The sequence below is a fragment of the Tubulanus polymorphus genome, chromosome 4 (genome assembly GCF_964204645.1).
Source record: "Tubulanus polymorphus chromosome 4, tnTubPoly1.2, whole genome shotgun sequence".
NCBI lineage: Eukaryota > Metazoa > Nemertea > Palaeonemertea > Tubulaniformes > Tubulanidae > Tubulanus > Tubulanus polymorphus.
The window spans coordinates 3,150,082-3,162,359 of NC_134028.1; the positions used below are offsets into that span (position 1 = coordinate 3,150,082).

The 12,278-nt window shown below is 37.9% G+C and overlaps 1 protein-coding gene across 1 annotated transcript in view; it reads right to left on the minus strand.

The window, feature by feature from the left end:
- LOC141903659 (U3 small nucleolar RNA-associated protein 6 homolog) overlaps positions 1-11,924 on the minus strand; it is a 30,086-nt gene extending 18,162 nt beyond the window's left edge. Inside the window, exons 1-12 of the mRNA XM_074791878.1 lie at positions 11,778-11,924; positions 11,317-11,401; positions 11,128-11,169; positions 10,626-10,697; positions 10,251-10,319; positions 8,655-8,718; positions 8,343-8,461; positions 8,161-8,256; positions 7,977-8,049; positions 7,811-7,895; positions 7,634-7,728; positions 7,463-7,534 (exon numbers count right to left, since the gene is read on the minus strand). Coding sequence (XP_074647979.1) covers positions 7,463-7,534; positions 7,634-7,728; positions 7,811-7,895; positions 7,977-8,049; positions 8,161-8,256; positions 8,343-8,461; positions 8,655-8,718; positions 10,251-10,319; positions 10,626-10,697; positions 11,128-11,169; positions 11,317-11,401; positions 11,778-11,869 — 964 coding nt within the window. The 5' untranslated portion in view covers positions 11,870-11,924. The remainder of the gene's footprint in view (positions 1-7,462; positions 7,535-7,633; positions 7,729-7,810; positions 7,896-7,976; positions 8,050-8,160; positions 8,257-8,342; positions 8,462-8,654; positions 8,719-10,250; positions 10,320-10,625; positions 10,698-11,127; positions 11,170-11,316; positions 11,402-11,777) is intronic.
- Positions 11,925-12,278: the final 354 nt, after the last annotated feature.

Consider the following 12,278-nt stretch of genomic DNA (forward strand, 5'->3'; position numbering starts at 1 on the left):
AAATTTCAAGCATTGTTCAAACATTACCTATTCGGTAATCTTTCCATTGAATTGTTGACTTCGCATCAAGAAATTCTGCTTCATATTTCAAGTACGAATCTTTTTGTTACGAAAAACTCATTCGTAGTTTTAGATCTATCTATACGACTGCAGAACTGCTTACACTGCTGATTTTAGGTGGCATTGTGATCAGCACCCGAGCAAAAATAGGATTTTCACACCAAAAAACGTTGTTTGTATTAAGCATTTCTGAAGGCATTTTTGTTTTGTACTTTTTGTAAGAGTTCCGTACTTTAAAAACGACTGATCAATTAAAACAGAGCCGACATTCTGAAATGTTCGTAATCATTTCATTTATTTATTGCCCCTCATAAACTCAGTCTCATAATCACTATCAGTGGCCAGGGTAATTTTGCTGCCACCTATTGTTGATATTTTATACTAATTGTATCACTCGCTTGTAAATAGTAAAAATAAACTGTTACCAAAAACTGGAGAATAAAACTCGAATATTTTCTATCCTTTAAATAAAAGAACAAATAGTCATTTATTTTCTTTGAATTTCATTTTGAGGCAATCAAATTTTAGGAGGGAACAGGAAATAATTTGATAAGTTCTGATTAAAAGATCAGTTTCAAAGAACAGTTTAAGATTTAGACTGAGGGTTAATCCAATTTGCTAGTTACCCTCAGGGGTGTGCTTTATAGACCGGTGTCGACCTTAACCCAGGGGTTAACTTAATAATTGAGTTAACAACTCAATTCATTTTCAATTGAATTAATAACTCAATCATCGTTAATTGAGTTAGCCCCCTCCCCACGGGTTAGTCGATATCATCAGTTTACAATACAAGCAACATAACGCATCGGTCAAAATACTTCACCATACTCAACAGACGACCAATAGCCCTGTACGGAAAATGGGTTTGATAGAAGCCACATCATAACGTTGAACTATATGAACACCAAGTGTAACATTCCCATGATTGAGACTTCCGTTCAACTGCCAATACACGGTAACTATACCCCTATATAGACAGATTTCAAGAGTTCTACATCAAATCGAAATGACTAAATCCCATCAAAATGACAGAATATCGGCGAGTTTAAGCGGCTACGACGAGGGTATTTATTTTTCAGTAATGGTTCTCATCTTTCGGATTGATGACTACTGTTCATTACTCATACACTATACAAGATATCATTCATTCATAGAATCAGTCAAGCTACGAACGAATAACCGTGTTGAAACACCTGAAACACCTGATTTCTTACAACGCAACAAGAATAACCAGGCAATTAAAGAACTCAGTGTGAAGTAAGATTTCGGTCTCCTGAAGTCAGTTTCATTCAATACATTCACAACGTAAGTGTCTGACATGAGGGTTTTACTCAGTTCACCAGCGCCGCCGCTGACTGCGTGCCAGTGCGGCTACGCTTTCAATAACTAACATTTCCATAAATGATCCCTGGCCGTTCTTTCCTTTCAACCATAGCAACAGGTTGTTCGAGCATCATCGCGACATTCGAGAAACCTGTCGATATTTCAAACGGCATCACTAGATTCGATTGTAAGAGAACTTTTCGCAAACAAACAGTTTGCTTTTTTTGAGGTCGTGATCGTGTCGAAGGATGAACCACGCCAATTATCTCTCGTCTTCGGAGGTGAAGTTATTCTATTAGGACACAGTTTTATAGACGACTTTCAGCGGTAAATACAATTATTTGACAGTAGAGATAAAATAGACGAACAGCACAGCCGAGTGGAGCGACTGGTCAAATAACCATTTACGTAAAAAGCATCCGATGAATCGGAAATTAGATTATGATAAACTCACCATACGAATAATTGATCAACTACAACCGACTTACACTCAGGCTATGTATGAGATGATGAACCAAAAAATCAAAATGGCCTCCTTGAAATCGAAGAACAAACTACTTTTGGCCTTCAAAACTCGGGGCCTTGTATTTGTAATAAATCTCATATAAGCTCTGATCATACACGCATTTTTGGGCCGGGCCAAACATTCTCACAGATGCCAAATTTCAGCATGCGTCAGATTTTTCAAACCGGTTCAGGAAGCGACCAACTTCACTTGCCACAGCATTATTTTGATAGAATTTTAGTGACGAGTGAGTGATTGACAGGTGAATGTGCTCTCTAATGAGCCACGGGCTGATTCAAACCCGGGCCAAATCATCTGATCGCGGCTGTACACGCAGCTAGCCATCGTGGTTTATACAAAACATGACCAGGAATCTTAGAAAATCCATATGGTACAGAGAGCACTCACTTAGACTCGGTAGGGACTGGAAGTTTCATTAATGAATGTTATTCATAGCTATGTCAGGACGTGGCACATATTCCATTTGTCGGTAGCAGTCAGAATAACGATAAAAGCGCCCGTAATGGATTATCATTGGCCAGATTTTTGTCAACGTGCTCAATAAATATGGATATACTAGAGAACGGATAACACGCATATCTGACAAGAGGATAGATGTATCAGTTCCGTAATAAAGCAAATAACACGCAACGTATGCGATTGAAATGGATAGCATACATTACGGACATCACATGGAATTAGAACAACAGGTTTTTACTTATGGGATTTTAGAGTTTTGACAGTTAATCCAACTATTAGTACAGGGTCCTTACAGATCAGTTATAACTGGGTATAAGGAGTTTTAAATGAGAAAATTTCAGTTTTTATGGAATCAAGGAGTAGTAGGGATCCTGACAGTAGTCATCAACTGAAAAAAACATGGGGGGGGGGGGGGCGGGTCGGCAGTTTTATAGACTGGTATTACCTCTAACTGTCCGCCCGGGTTAAAGATAGTACCAGTCAATAAAAACCAGCCACAATGTTTGATCTAAAATTGGTTTAAAAGCCAGCCCATGTCTGAAATATAGTCTAGAACACTAGATATAATCATCGAAGTCACTGTTAGATGATCCAGAGCCAGACACCCCACACATTCACTTGTGCTGGTCACACAATCTTCGAACCGAAGATAATTCCCCGGAGAGAAATGTAGCAATCAACTCGATGCAAAAGACGCAATACTTTTATTCAAATACGTACAGTATTGTCCGATATATAGACAGATACAGTAACGTAGTTAAGTCTCAGTAACCTGACCGGAATGTCAACTGAATCTGAGCAACGTTTCACTACGGCCTTCAATTCACTGGAATTATTCGCCCCCAGTCGCAGCAACCTCCGTGATTTACCAGACAAATCACTATACTTAAACAGTGATAAAACCACTGATCGACTGAAAGTGCTTTCACTGATCTCCGCAGGAATTTATTATCCTGGGCCCAGTTTCACAAAAGAGTTTAACTCAAATTTTTGGTGTAATTGCTATTGGTTACTTCATGTTTTCAATGAGGACAACAATTCAAACTTAACCGTTTTAAGCTTTAACTTTTTCGTGAAACTGGACCCTGGACTTAGTGCGTAAAAGTACAAGAAATTCCGCATCAACGATAGTAGTCTATATTCTATATTCTGAACGATTTCGTATTTTGATCCTCGCGCTAACTTTCTAAGAAACATGTCGTCCGACGAAAATGTCAGCTTTTACGCAGATGACGACAAACCGCGGATGAAATTTGTCGTTCGTTTTTGCCCTATTCAAGATGAGTAGGGTAATTCTCGTACGTAGAAGAATGAAGAACAGTCTCTTTGACTGTCTGCGCAACATATCTAGACAAACACCGCAATAATCTAAATGGCATTTTCATGTCCCGAAATCGTGCATTGGAATTGTATTGACCATCGTCGATACATTCAATGTCAAATAAATCACAAACCGTTGCATCTATCGGCGACATGATTCTATACGAGGTTCTTCGTCGTCGCGAGCGGTAATTTTGATTCCATCGGCGACGCAGAGATGACTGACCGATAAACCACGACCCGGCTATAGATCAACACTTGCGAGATCTGAACAAACTCGGAAACAGACAGTGACAGAGTTTCGGATCATCGTCGTTTCCGAGAAGAAAACATTTTTAAAGTCGATATCTTAGTTCGAAATCAATGAACAAGACTGAACAGAAATGCCTTTGATTTTTTTAACAGAGTTAATCATCAGTTCCATAGTGGGAAGGCAAACTTGACTATAGATTTCGCTAATAGAACTAACAGAATAGGGCAATTATTAGGCAGGTCATGATTGGTTTCTACCCATTCGGGAATTCTCTTTAGGCCCATCCGTTTCGACCAGAACATGCTTTACCTATTCGGGAATTACAATCTGTAAACCTGATAGAAGCGGCCGGTAGAGTTTGTAATCCGGAATTGCACTACCTAAACCGGAATACGTTCAATCGAAACCCGCCTGATATGTTCCGATTTTGAAGTTCAATTTCTGACAAGAGGCAAACCACCTGAGTACACTGATCAAGTTCAAAAACACCGGGGGACTTGAATTTGGCATTCACGTCATGACTGTATAACGATGTACCACCGGTTTATACTGGTAACAAACTGAGGGATAAATCTGTCAGTTCGATGTAACAGCGTTATATTCACTTATCTCATACGTACATGATCAGTATCACAATACAATACACAATAGACCCTTTTTTATTGGAGAACTCGATGGCCATTAACTGAGCACAAGATCAGCTACTTTAGTCACTAAATGATTAGTCAGCCATTTATATGCATTAAACTGGCCATAGAAAATGAAGCCTCGATTCACAGCCTCAGACTGCTCTGTAATGATATGAGTTAATGTTAAACGATCAGATATAAATGAATATATTTTACCCATAACTGAATTTTTTGATGACCAATTATATGGTCAATGAATAGACTTTGAGGATACTATTTTCTTGTATCTTTAAATACCAGGTTAATGCCTGGTCGAACTTCGTTACTGCAAATATTCTGAATTACTGACGCTATTTGTCAACAAGTTGAAAGAAGACCTTCTTCAAACACTGCATTATTTCCTATTGAGGAAAGCGTTCATTTCATGTCTGGTGCGGAAAACTGAGCTGTTCGGTAAATGGAGGGTTTATCAAGCAAAAATACATAATACTCTTGAATCTCGAAAAGCCCAAAAAAAACCTATTATCCTACGAAGTGTTTACAAGATCTGGTCGAAGATTATTTGCTTTAAAAACGACAGTTTTGACGGTAAGCTCAGTACAAACATACGAAAAAGTGTCATCGAAAAATAAGCAGGCGATTCCGCACAGCAGCGAGAGCTTTCGGCTTTTGGCGTGTTTAATGGAATTAGGCTAAATTGATTCGTGGCTGACAAAACTGTAGAATTAATGACACGTAATAACGTGAAAGCTAACAGCATTGTTGATTAATTGCCAAAATGATTGCTAACTATACTGTTGAAGTGCCCGCGCATTTGTACATTCGCTAGCAGAACAAGTGTCTGTACACTCCTAATAATGTGACAACGCATTTTTTGCGGCTATTAACGAATTGTTCAATCCAAAATCTGATTTATTTATGAAGTGCTGTGGCCCTGAAGGTTTATACGTGCCATATAGGCTTAGACCAACTACGTATAGAAATTCTAGATGTGATGTTTTCTAAAATAAAACATCAGAATTTCAAGATAATTTAACAGTTGACGATAAAGAAGTCGTTTTTAGCATTCATACAAGCACACACCTGACTGAACGCAGCGAATCAGTTTTTGAATTATCGCTGCCTGCCGGGTGACAGAACAGACTCGTCGTAGGTGTTCAAATGGCATGACATTTCCTGTATGAGATGTGACTGAAATTTTTACTCGAGATTGAAGTTACGACCAAGACGACCGATACCTAGCACACAGTAGTGGTTGGTGTTTCAGCATATCACGCTTCAAGAATGGAATCATTTCGACTGATTCGCCGATTTTTGAAGTTGAGAGACCCGTAAGCCGCAATCATGCTAATCTATTTCCACTTCACCGTACGAATGAAACCAATTATATCAACGAGGATCAATTGTTCTATTAATACACGCGTGAAAGTTGTGTTAGATAAACACCACACTGACTGACAATTAAAGCAATCAAACCGAGCCTCGTGATATTGGCGCGCATACCAGTGTTTAACCAGTCGAAAAACAAGTAGTTAACAAATATATATATATACACGTATATACAGACCGAGTACCATTACATTAGATCAAATAATTATCCACCAATTTCTCAGTAAATCATAATATCTCATACATCTATTATTTCATCATCCCCGACATTGTGTGGCTTCGTTTTCCAAGAACAAGATTGTTTTGTTTTTACATTGTTATGAAAGCAGTTCCAGGGGTCCACAAAAAGGATTAACTCTTTTAACTCCTGAATCAACCTTTGGTCAGAAAACTTTCACATGAACAAGTTATCTATTGCTAATGATCCTTCAGGGTGGCCTCTTTTATTTGACTTACTTTTTTCCAAGACTATTCCTTGTCATGACTTGATCTAGTAAGAATCCAATCAATTAAGAAATAGGTACGCGATCTAGCAATTTCGACAGATTTCCCTGATTTTTAACTTTTTTTAAAGAAAATTCCTGTTCCCTGACCTTTTTACAGAAAAGAAATTCCCCGACTTTCCCAGATTTCCAGGTAAGTGGCCACCCTGTTTTTGGAGAGAAGTGTTCGTTTCCTCCGTATTCTCAATATTTACGTAATACGAATGTACGTACGCCAATTTGTAACTGGCTGCGCGTTCAATAACAGAAACTCTGCGGCCGGCATTTTTTTCTGTTCAGACTCAATGAATGAAACGTAAATCAATCATTTTAAATCTGTTAGACGCTCGACATGAATAGAATATTCACAATTCATTAATCGAATATAATCAGTTACACAAGAATATCGGTGTCAGGGTTTGATGAACGAGCATCTAAACACAACACTCCCGGGGAAAACTGATGTTGCGTAACTATTCACTACGCAGGCGTAGTAAAAAGTAACTGTTGGAATGCTGCAATGATTACTGATCAACTGAATGGTGTGCGTTCTTAACGAACTACTGTTCATTTTAGTTTCGAATAATTCCAATAGATGGCGAACTCACAGCAGCAGTAACTCAGTCAGTATATGTTTTTCAGTATTCTCCACGCATGGCGTCACTCTCCTATCAATAGTTGTTTCTTCTCTAACTGTACTCATTTACCTGATGAAGCTACTCAGAGTTCCAGATGTTTCTATCCCAAATTCCCTGACATTTCCCCGATCAAGATCTAAAATTCAGATTTCGACCAAAAATATACAGTCAACTGCGAACAGGGTTTCTAGTCCCAGTCTGACGGCCAAAATCAGTCTTGAATTTCAAATAGCTTCAAGCACACAGCAGAATCCACACCAAAAATGACCTTTTTTCGGCACGATAAAAGGTCACAGGTTGGTCATCCAACTATACACTAGTAGTCTTTACATCTGTATCAGTTTAGAAATCTAGAGGAGTGATAGGAATGTAGATGATCATACCTGTTGGTAACTGTTCCACGGCTTCTTCGTACTTGGAGAAACATTCGTCTTCAAACTGTCTTATCGTTTTCTCTAATATAAATGAACCAAAAAATACAAGCGTAAAGATTTGATGGTAAAACGCTTCTTATTGTGACATCAATTTGCCATCGAAAAGCTAATTTTTCAGACCTTTTGGTTTTTGATCCTGAATGGTAATTTCTTTCAGTTTTCTACACGCCAACGCATGCCACATGATCTCTTTATGCATATAGAGTTGTTCCAACCTGCATTTACCAGATATATAGAAATAAAACTCAATCTTCATTAACTTGATTTAACAGACTGCAAAACTGAGCTTTTACAAACCTTTGGTATATATCATTGATGTGCTTCTTCGTGAAATCAAAAAGTTCCGCTATGGGTATGAAGTCGAGACAAAATTCAACATCATCTAGAAATAATGAAACTCATGATAAAATGTAGGATTTAGACCAAGAAATGCAGTGCATACAAAGATATTTCGACATCTTACCAGGAAACTCATCCAATGCCTTAGAGAAAACTACTTCGGCTATCTTGCCGTTCAACACTAAATCATCTGTCTCCTAAAACACGGAATATGTCATCAATATCATCATTTACAGAAGATATCTTGAAATCTTAAGTTAACATGTTAATCAGTGAAGATTCTCTGATAAATAGAATAAATACAACACCTCTTCCTCAGTTAGTTTCTCCCCAAGGACACCAGCTAATAGTATTTTGTTTCTTTTCTGTAACTTCTCTGCGTTTAAAAGTTCCAGGCGGTAATACTGTCAACACAATAACAAGCACTCAGGTATATGTATATCAGAATATTGATTTGATTTCGCTTTAGTGAAATATATGCCTAACTAACCTCGAGCCAAAGAGTTTTTGATTTTGGATTAAAACGTATTCCTCTTTGCATCAAACTTCTGGCGGTTTCTATGGCGCCAAGCTGTTCGAATTCCCACTTTGATGCCAGTATCCATAGATCTATAGATCGCAATCGAAGATAAGATCAAGTATAGGATAGAAAAACTCACAACCAGTGTCACACTCGACTCAAAGTTAAGCTCACTTTCAAGTATCTAAACACAACAAGTCTTAGAGTTATAGAACTGAAAGTTTTACAACTGGCAGGAATTTATTTTTGGGTGTACGAGATGAAGATTTCCAGTAAGTTTACCTGGTTTCTTATTGTGAATTTGCAGCATTTTCATGTAAATTTGCCCAACATGAGAGGTTTCATTCTAAACAAAGCAAAAATATACATATTTATATATAAGATTATTTAGTCTTAGAGGATATATTCATTTTGCTCAAAGTACATGAGCAGTCTGATTTGATCAAGGAAAATTTCATACGGAGTCTACTGAAGTCAACGTATTTTTTTAAAGGACATAAGGACCGTTCGTTAAGAACGTATGCAACCTTTAAGTAGGACCTTGACGTCAAACACACCTTGACGCGAGACATTTTTGTTAATTTTTTCATTGTTATCTGAGATCAATGACAATAGAGTACCATGTACGTACACTCAGTGGGACTGTGGAAAATGTTCTGAACTTTTTAGTAATCATCGTAGATTTGACAGTTTTGTACTGAGTCTGGTATCTGCATTATCTATATTTGAATCAACATTTCGTAAACACTGTAGAAACTTTGCGCGAACACTGTTGTTGGTGAGAACGTACAAATAGAAATTAATCGAAAAGTTTACAACGGCGAAAAGATGACAAACTTCCGCCCCGACCCTCCAGAGATGTTCTCTATCCGGGTAGATACTACTGATAATCAGTAACACGGAATTCGGCATCATCAAAGCGACGAACATAACCGCGACTAAAACGATCATCTTCGTAGCCTTGTTTACGGACGACGCTTTTTTCGCGTTCGCGCCGAACGATTTTGTGCGCCGTAAAACGACGAGAAGCGCGATCGTCAGACAAACGATCGCGCACATCGGAATATACGTGCCGAGTACGATCGCGAGTATGTACGCGAGCGCGAGCGTAGACGCGTAATAGAAACAGCCGCGAACTACGTCGAATTCGATGCTTAGATTATTATAAAGATGAAGCACGATGGAGAGTACGACTACGACAAATACGGTTGATTTAGCGGCCGTTTGCGTGCAGATTCTGCGGCCTAAAAATGGCCAATTTACGATTATTAAACGCTCGGCACAGATCAGAACGACGAGCCACGTACTAATAAACGCGAACATGTCACCGAGCATATCGATAAGAGCGCACAGCCATTCCCCGAGTCGAAAACGCAGCAGAATATCACCGGTGACGGAAACGGACACCATATTCACCCACGACAGCGAATGAATCGACGACACGCCGAGATCGCTAGCCGCTAACGACGCTAGGTACCAGCCGTACGAATGTCGACGGAAATACGCGGTCATCATCAGACACACGGACGCCACGTTGCCGAATAGACCAAGCGCGAACAGAATCGGTAAAACAACGAGATTGAGAATGTTCGTGAATTTACTGGTCGGTTTAAGCGGAATAATAGCTACGTTAATCACGCTCCAGTACGGATAACCGATATCTATTGTTAAATTCATTTTTATCACGCCGAATAAACAATAGGATTCGCTATCTATTAGGAAAGTCATCGGATTTATACGCGTATTCGTAAAAGCGTAAGATTCGATTTGAATCGATCGCTGGAGCGAATAACGCGATAAATAACTTATTTTCAAACACCACAGATCAAGTAAATATAATAAGTTGAACTAAATCTCGATATTGATTTTATTACGTACCCTCGATTTGGAGAAATCAATGAATGAAAGCCAGAGTGTGATATCATTGCGAAATCGTTCAGTTGCAAACTGAAACATAAACATTTTTTTAATCTTTTTGATATTCCAGATTCTACTACAGTCAGTTTGATGTGGATTTTGATCCATTCTGGATATAATTCATGGGCCTCCTATACATAAACATAAGATGTAAATCAATGTTAGACATAAATGTATTGTAGCCTATGATATAATTTCATTGGTCTCAAATGATCTGTATTTAGCAGGCTTGACTGCATTATAGGCTGGTTTTTAGAATTTCTACTCAAATTCAAATATATATTCTTTTATCATTTATTACCATACATTATGAAGATACAATGTATCCCGATTTACCCTGAACAGTCTGTGAACGCGATGAATAATCGCAATCTCAATTTCCAGCTTCTTAAAGTGGTATCCACTCGTCTAGAAATAGAAACAATATAAATTATGCCTTTTTTATTTATCTAATTATAGCGAAATCATTCTATTCTCTAAGGCCTCCTTTTTAAATCACCGGAGTTCAGATTTTTTTAAGAAAAAAAATGGGAGGACGAAGAAAGAAAAAATGAAAACAAACAAATGTTTCATATACCAGGAATAGGCGTTTTGAAATGAAAGGGAACAGGAAAAAATAGAAAATCTTCATTATTAGATTTTTATTAGTAGAGGAATATTGTGAAGAATTTGATTGAACTGATGAGAGAAAGAATAATTTTCTGCAAATCACGATATTCAAAATTCAGATGAACATAACCTTGTTACTACTTGTAGATTGAAAATCGAGATGGACATAAAAAAATCTTTTTTTTCATTGAAAAATTGTGATGAAAAAAAAGTATTTTGCAGAACGTACCTTACGTCGTTTTTTCAATAACTCTAACACATTGATTTCATACTGAAAAAAGGAATGCATATTCAACAAGTTACAATCTTTGAGTAATCAGTCTGATTACTCCAGGGTACAATCAACACACTGAGTCTACAACAATCAATACAGCAATCAATGACGGCTAGCCTCCTGATTATGATTTTCATGTTCTACCTGTATATATGCCAAGAAATCTTCTTTTGCTTTGGTTTTTCTTCTCATCTTATATTCAAATGCTTTTCTCTTCTTCAAAATAGCTCTGTGGTGAATAAAACCAAATTCAAATAGGCTTAGGTGTACCGAAGGAATGAAGGTATTGATAAAAGCGTAAACAATGTTTTGAATGCAATGATGCCGCTAGGCTAATTTATTTTGTCAACAAGGGGCGTGGACATTTCTAAGACTTTATTAATCTGATCTCGTTAATGACATTTCCTTTTTTAAGGGATAACCATAATCTCACATTGAAGATTTCTCCACATTTGTACTGTTCTAAAGCGTCCTTTGTTAGTACATGTTACATTCGTATTTTATTGCCGTGTCTATCTCATGTAATTCTGTTAAAAATTGAACGCAATAAATCTAAATTGAATTGTTTAGTTAGTATGGGCTTTTTGTCGAGAGATTGGGCCTACCTAGTCTCCGCTTTAGTGAAAAGACCAACTCTTTCCATCTGCTCAAGTTCTGGGAGCATCTCTTCAATACTCTGTTCGACAAATTCAGCCATGATTGGGTTTTAATCTTCTCACACGAAAAATTTCGTTATGTCAATGTACACACGTTTGCCCTACAAAATAAAGTTGTTGCTTGCAGACTGTAACAAATGTGCCTCTCGGGCACGGGATTTAACCTTCGCGTCTTGCGTTGATTCGAGGAAGGAAAATAATGTACATCAGACAAATTGATTAATAATGATAACAAAAGAGATCGATAATATTCAATTTTTAAAACATGGGATTTCGGGATTTTGATTTGGAGGATCTTATTCGAGAAATGGATAGCTCCGAGAATATCCATATCAGGGCATCCATATCGCGGCAGCTCCCAAACGGGGAGAGCCGTTTCGGGTTTTCGGGGCAGGAGCCGTGAAATATCCGAAATGAATCGCTGAAATGATAGCAACAGCTGGCAGAAAA